This window comes from Kogia breviceps, chromosome 1, assembly GCF_026419965.1.
Source record: "Kogia breviceps isolate mKogBre1 chromosome 1, mKogBre1 haplotype 1, whole genome shotgun sequence".
In the NCBI taxonomy this organism is placed as follows: Eukaryota; Metazoa; Chordata; class Mammalia; order Artiodactyla; family Physeteridae; genus Kogia; species Kogia breviceps.
The window spans coordinates 71,411,781-71,419,545 of record NC_081310.1 but is presented as its reverse complement, the minus strand read 5'-3'; the positions used below and the strand labels follow the sequence as shown (position 1 = coordinate 71,419,545).

General features: G+C 46.1%; 1 protein-coding gene across 1 annotated transcript in view; it reads left to right on the top strand.

Annotated features, from left to right (window-relative positions):
- The first annotated feature begins 6,480 nt into the window (after positions 1-6,480).
- CASQ2 (calsequestrin 2) overlaps positions 6,481-7,765 on the top strand; it is a 63,668-nt gene continuing 62,383 nt past the window's right edge. Inside the window, exon 1 of the mRNA XM_059046226.2 lies at positions 6,481-7,001. Coding sequence (XP_058902209.1) covers positions 6,768-7,001 — 234 coding nt within the window. The 5' untranslated portion in view covers positions 6,481-6,767. The remainder of the gene's footprint in view (positions 7,002-7,765) is intronic.

The following is a 7,765-nucleotide window of genomic DNA, read 5'->3' as shown; positions in this document are numbered from 1 at the left end:
AATTCACCAAATCAACAAAGTAAAAAGAGAAACCATACGGTCATCTCAATAGATGTAGAAAAAGTATTTTCAACACCCATCCTCAAAAGTAAATTCAATACCCATTTCTGATCAAAATTCTCAGCCAACTAGGAAAGGAAGTGAACTTTCCTCAACCTTATAAAGGGCATCCATAAAAAACCTACAGCTACTATCATACTTAGTAGTGAAAGCCTGAATCCTTCTCTCCTAAGATCAGAGACAAGTCAAGGATGTCCACCCTTCCCACGACGATCAACAACGTGTAGGAGGTCCTAGTCAGTGCAGTAAGGCAAGTGAAAGAAACAAAAGGTGTCCTAATTTCAAATGAAGAAAGAAAATCTTCGATCTTTGTTTACAGATGACATAACTACCTATGTAGAAAATCCAGTGGAATCTCCAAAAATCTTCTAGAATAAGTGCATTTAGCAAGTTTACAGGATACAAGATCAACATATAACAATCAGTTGTATCTCTATACACTAGTAACAAACAAATGGAAATCAAAAGTTTAAAAACCTGTCATTTTAATACCATCAAAAATATGAAATAGTATCAGATAAATCTGACAAAAGATATTATGAGACATGGATACTGAAAACTACAAAAAACTGCCAGAAGAAATCAAAAAAGACATAAATCTATGGAGAGATATATCTGTTGATGTTTGAGGAAGTTCAATATTGTAAAGATGTCAATTCTCCCCAAATTGGTTTACATATTAAACACGATCAAAATATCAATGGACTTTTTTTTTTAACTTGATGACCTGATTCTGAAGTTCACATGGATATATGAGGACCTGGACATCTTGGGGAGTGGATCGAGGCGGCAGTATTCCGCCTGTCACAATCTCCATTTGGACACTTTGACGTAACCTCTATATCCAGATGATTTTTGGTTTGGGTTTTGGTTTTGGTTTTCTGTTCTTTTACTGCTTTCCCTGAGAAGTCTGTATTTCCTTCTAGTTCCAGGACAAATAAACCGTAAGCTTTCCTTTTATCTGCTCTCATGTACATTTTTTTCAGAACTAAATTTCTCATTTTCTTTCTTTCTTCTCTTTTTTCCAATTGTTCCTCTTTTCTCTCTTGTAAAAAAAAAAAAAATGCTGGTTTCTTTTTATTTTTTTGTCCTTTAAATTTTCTCTAAGTTTTTCTATTTTTGTTCTTCCCTGAAGGAGACAGAGAAGGGTCCCCCTGCTTATGCAGAATAGCCTGGGGTCATGACAAGCCAGACAGAACAGGGTCCAAATCCAGTCTCTGCTACTTATCAGCTGTATTAATTTGGTAGAGTACTTGATCTTGAATCCCAGTCTCCTCATTTGTGAAATGGAAGGAATAATACTTAGCCTGATAGAATTTTAAATGAGATGATGTATAAAATGTAATGAGCCCAATGACCAGCTCATAGCAAGCACTGAAAACATTAGTTCCCTTCTTGCTTTTCCTCTTATACACACAGAAAGCCCAGGAGGTGACTCAGTACAGGGCTGAAACCCAGAACATGTCCACAAATGAGCAGTCTTACATTGTGGGCAACCATTTATTGTTCTGAAGCAATTTCTGGCTTGTCCAAGTGACTTCATGAGCCCCCTGTGAGAGGCATCTAGCTGTGGCTCCAAGTGGTAGAGAAAACAGAAACAAAGCACAAAGTCTACCTTCTGGGTTCAAACCCCAGCTCTGCTGGGTTTTTAAGAAGAATAAGTTAAATTTTGTAAAGTACTTAAAATAAGACCTGGTACAAAGTTAGTGCTTCACATTTATTTAACAAATATTTAATGAGAACTACTACTGGCAAGGCCAGTTTCAAGGAATACTTTGAACAGATGCTGTCCCGGCTCCTATAAGGCTCAGTCTAGCTGGGGAAAAAAGAATTCCCAATGGGAGGGATGGCCCCAAGGAGAAGTACGGTTGGTACCTAAGGGAAGTGAATGTCAGCTCCTGGTCTACCCTGAGGGCCTCCCTGAGGAAGTGACATTCCTTAAGATCTGGATGGTTATACAACCTAGCTCTTTTTGAACCTAGCATTGATCTTTCTCTGCTCGGTTCTATTTAGGAGTTTTCTGCTGCTGGGGACCAGGGAAGGCTCCTGGGGCTGCCTGATATTCAGAGTCAAGAGAAAAAGGAAGGCCTTGGGGTTGCTGACAGGACTGTTCTGATTTGACCAGAGGAAGCCTCGAGCACCCGGCTGTAGACCCAGGCATTTCTGCGACTTTCTCTTCCAGGCCAGCATGCTGACTCCTCCAGCCGGTGGCGCAGCGGAATGGGAGGAATGGGCTCAAAGAAAGAAAGATGCCATGCTCCGCTTTGTCCACTGGGTGGAGCATTTTAGCCAAAGAAGGGGCTTTGGAGGCACTGAAGTCCTAGACCTCTTCCTTGGAGGAGAGGCAAGCTTGGACTTGTGAGAGTCACGCCATCAAACCCTCTTCCGCAGGTAAAAGTCAACGAACTTCCTCAAACCTGTGGCCTGTGCCAGGGTCTATCCTGGGAAAGAAAATATTCTACGGGCAGAACAAATTCTAGAAGTTTAGAGCCAGAAAGCGGCCATGGGAGACCAGTGAGTCTGACCCTCTTTTCCACAAATTAGAAATGTGAGGGCCGAGAGGTGAGGGGACTCACCAAGGTCACACAGCTGGGTTGAGCTGTGTCAGACCAGCCCAGGATCCAGGGGTCCTGACTTCCGGGCCACAGCTCTCTCTGAGCTGCCTCCGAGTCGTTCAGATAGGTTCCCTACCCTGTGGACCCACCCATGTAGGTGTGAGCCCATATGTCTTATTAACAGACAAAAAAGTCTGAGAGAGAAAACTGATGCTTCCATCGGAGGAAGGAGGAGGTGGATGCAATGTCTCCTAGCGATGGAATCCCTGTAGGTCTCAGTGCGGAGGCACCTACCTCTTCCCCCTGGAAGAAGCTTGCTCTCTGCCTCACCCCTGCCCTCCCTGCTGCTCCTAGGTTCCCTCCTTGAAGATGCTTTCCTTCACCCCCGGTCCAAAAGGGCCACCTCCCACCCACTGTTGCAGGATCTCTCTTGTCCTTCTCAACTGATCTTTGGAGCACATGCCTCTATTTGAAGTCCTATTTTACATGGGTGCACACACATATACCCCTTAAGTACATTGATTATTTATTGCTCATCTCCCCTCTCGGATTTAAACTCAGTGAGTTCAGATGAATAACGTGTCCAACCCCAGTACCCAGTAGAGTGTCTGGTACATAGAAAGTGCCCCATAAAAGTGTATTTAATTAACAAATAAATGAAAGATCATGGCTTCAAGTCCTGATTCATCTGTAAAACGAGTTATTGTGAAGATCCAGTTAAATAATATATGCAAAATGGTCCCTGCCACCTGTCAAGGGTAAACAAATGAAAGGGGGAGGTTAGAATATGGGATTCTAGGGAGTGGCCACTTGGAGTGAAGGACTGGAAATTGTTAGCAAAAACAAGGGGCCTATGCCATATATTGTGACAATAGTTAGCATACACTCATATTGATTTGTTTCTTTTGTTTTATCCTTTCTTGTTTAAAAACAAAGACAAAAAATACCTGCTAATGGCACATAAAGACACACGTACAATTCAGCAAAGTCGCATAAACTAGGCATGTGTAGGTGACACCCTGACCTGGGTAGCTGCTATAACTGGAATGAAAAGCTGATTTGCTAGATGCCAACTTGACTCAGACATGTCAGAAGCATCCCTTGTTTACAAAATAAATACATTAAGGTTGGTGAGCAAGAAGGCAAAGGAAAAACAAAGCCAATAAAAAGCAGTCAGAAAAAAATGGCTGGGACATAAAAAGTCGATCATGAAAACCTAACCTTACTAAGAGGGGGACACGCGTTTCAGCCCCCGTGTCTCGGTGTGGGTAGACAGTGCAAAACCTGATCACCACAACACGTGTAAGTGGCAGGCTATCCTCAGGGCTGGGCTTGGAGGCCCCAAACTGAGCCAGGATTTAGGGACAGGAACTTTCCACACTGGAGCTTGTTTTCTGTTAATACACCGTTGGTCATAAGCCAGACTTGAGGGCTAAACTGAATTTTAAAAAATTATCCCTTTACCCTGGTACTTTTCATCAGTTGCAAGTCAGTGGGAAATTCAAAGACTCTGACTTTAAACATCTCTCAGTTTTTTGGTAACATTTTAAAAAAGCATATATTAAGAGAAGTGGAGCAAATTCTAAATAAAGGTAAGCCAGTGAGATTGAGACAACTGGGAACAGTTTTGGGAAGCTGACCTTGAAAAGACAAGACATACATTGTTTCACTCAAAAATCATTTTCCCCTTAAATTTTCTAAAGAAAGCAGAGATCTCGCACGCTTGCAAGTGACCTGAAAAGCTAACCACATCTAAGAATGGCTATTCTTGGCTCTATCTTTAAAAGCCTTAGAGAACTCACCATCAGAAAGAACTGAATGCTGTCATGGCTTTCAGCGAGGGGTTCCCCAAGGTCCTGGCTTCCTGGACATGAACCTGTCCTGAAGACAACTCCCGTCAGCCTGGCTGCCAGCATCAGGACCTCTGGCTGCAGTAGAGGGGCTTGCTTTCACTCATGTAGGTCACTGAACTTCATTTTTCCTTCTGTTCCCTGCAAAGTTTGTATGGGACAGAGTCCTTGCTATTTCCAAAGCTGATTTTCCAACCAGAAGTAGACAAAAATTTGGCCTAAATCATGAGAGCCATTAGACTACTCTAAAGAGTGGAAAGACACAGGTGGACTGTTGTTTGACCAGAAAAGATGGAGCCACTTAAGAAAAGACGCGTCGGGGCTTCCGCGGTGGCGCAGTGGTTGAGAGTCCGCTTGCCGATGCAGGGGACGCGGGTTCGTGCCCCGGTGCGGGAAGATCCCACATGCCGCGGAGCGGCTGGGCCCGTGAGCCATGGCCGCTGAGCCTGCGCGTCCGGAGCCTGTGCTCCGCAACGGGAGGGGCCACAGCAGTGAGAGGCCCGCGTACCGCAAAAAGAAAAAAAAAAAATGTCTGTGGGGGAACTGCCCCATCAGAGTGAAAGCACCCAGGAGCACCAGGCTCCAAGGCAGAGCTGAACCCTCACTCAAGCAGCTGATAATGCGATCTCTGACAGGATGCTGAGCTCCCTGAAGCTCAGTTAGCTCCCCTGTGCAATGAGCCCTAATCACGTCTGCCCCAGGTGCCTGCTGGATTCAAGAAGGCAGAGAGAAAAGGGTTCACAAACCATTACCATTAGAAACTGAGACATAATTATTATAATAATCTATGTTCCACCATCTCCAGGAAGAATGAAGTAACTATAATAGCTGCCATGTTTGGGTAACTGCTTTGTACCATACCTTTCCATCTCTGTGTTCCAAGCCTTACAATATAGTCGTAATTATCCCCATTTTACATGGTGGGCGTGGTGGGGGGGAGATTGAGAATCAGAGAGGGTGAGTGACCCTCCAAAGTCTATTCAGCCATTAAGAGGCAGAGCACGGATTTGAACTTGGATCTGTCCGGCTCCTGGACTCTCTACAGCAGTCTGTCCCTAATGAAGAGGAAAAGGGCAAAAATGATACATTGGGGGTTAATGTTAAAAAAGAAAGATGACGGGGATGATAGTGAAAAGCGTTAAGAGGACTTCTGCGGGAGACTGTTGAACTTTTAATTAATTAATTAATTTATTATTATTATTATTTTTGCAGTACGTGGGCCTCTCACTGCTGTGGCCTCTCCCGTTGCGGAGCACAGGCTCTGGAAGCGCAGGCTCAGCGGCCATGGCTCACGGGCCATGGCTCACGGGCCCAGCCGCTCCGCGGCATGTGGGATCTTCCCGCACCGGGGCACGAACCCGCGTCCCCTGCATCGGCAAGCGGACTCTCAACCACTGCGCCACCAGGGAAGCCCTATTTTATCTAATTTTGTAATGGGGCAGGACCTCCTAGCTCCAGCAGCGTTCAGCTGTGAGCAGGGGCCGAAGGAGAGGAACTGCGACCCCGGGTGGGCTGGGCTCCTGGAGCGCTTTCCGTGGAGAAAGGGCGACCCTACATCCCTCGCCCAGTGACCGGCAGAGCCACGGGGACACAGTGCAATGCCAGCCAGGGAAAAGGCAGGTGCAGAACGTCAAGTCCACCTGGGGGTCAGGCTGGTCCCCAGTTCAGCAGTGAGTAGGTAGGGGATGAGCAACCTGCCAGCAAGGGACAGACTGAAATAGTTCCCTGGGGTAATAGACCGATTCAATAGCGTCTGAGTGGCCCTGTGCACATCCAAGTGCCACGTTTCTCTCCTCTCCTTTTCTCCTCCTCCCTCTGAGTGAATTTCTCTTCTCTGACCTTCCCGCCCTCCTTATTTCATGTGCACACGTTCCCCCGTCTCCCTCCCACCTCCTCCACCGGCCTGACAAACTGTATCAACGAATCCCTCAACAGTGCCATATCTAACTTTTTAATTCATTGCATGATTTATTTTTAGCCTGAAACAACTGCATCCTAAAAATGGAGTTCCTGATGAGACAGGGGCTGGGCAGAGCTATGCGAGGTATCTGGGGCTGGGCCGCCTCGCCTGGCTCTGGTTCTACACATGCATGGGTGTGAGCCTCTGCACGCTTCGTTCCAAGCCCACGATTACAGTTAGCAGCCGGCGAAGGTGAAGAGGGGGTTCTCGGGCCCAGGAAGAGCCAAGGAGAGAGACGAGATCGGCCTCTCTGCTCCCCACTGATCCCAGCAAGTCCTCTAAGGCACCAGCCTCTTTCCTACACACGGTGTTTCTGGGAAAGAAAAACAAAACTTCGCCCAGATGAAGACAACCCACCTGTTTGTGGTGGCGGTCTATCTGCTGTCCTCCTGCAGGGCAGAGGAGGGGCTAAACTTCCCCACCTATGACGGCAAGGACCGCGTGGTCAGTCTAACCGAGAAGAACTTCAAGCAGGTTTTGAAGAAATACGACTTGCTCTGCCTCTACTACCATGAGCCCGTGTCTTCGGATAAAGTCGCGCAGAAACAGTTCCAACTGAAAGAAATCGTACTGGAGGTGAGTGGGGGGCCCCCAGATCACGTGGTCCAAGGGAGCGGCACGTGAGGACCTGAGGGCGCTGAGAATTATATCCTGAAGTCTTGCACCATTTCAGTCTCAGGCAAATCTGAAGATATTCTTGTTGCAAAGCTGAGATGTGTGAAAAACGGGGGTGGGTCCAGACTCTTAAGAGGAGACAATTGAATGTGCTGCACGGTGCATAATAGTCTGTAAAGATGTAAAGTCTGTCATCTGATGGTCCTCTTGATTTCTCAAGGGCAATAGTTCCAGCTACTCTTTTTCTCAGAGAATGTTAAAGCTATTGTTAAAAAGCCTGACTGAAATGAAATGCAGGGTTATTTGCAGGTTTCATTGGCGTGCTAATTTCCTACTCTTTGTTCTGTTAAGTCTCCCCATGATCCTGATGAAGCAGGAGTCATTTGACCTTGCCTGTCCTCGTGGGTCAGATGGGGAATATCACTAAGCAATGAGCCTCTCTTGTGACTCGGTTTTAGTCAATATCGCACAGTGTAGGTCAATATCGCACAGTGTAGATGTGGGAAGATTTTAACTACGCGTTCATTAATGGGAATATTTCTTTTTCTCAGAAAGTTCTTGGTGTGAGTTCAGGGAAGAAGCTGAAGTCAGTTCTTATTTCAACTTATTTCATCTTCATTACATGGCCTATTGGTAAACCTGGCGCTGGGACCCGTTCTCTAATCCTGTGTGAGTGCCCCAGGAACTCCTCCCGCAGTTCCTCCTGGACAGTTTCAGATCTCTTA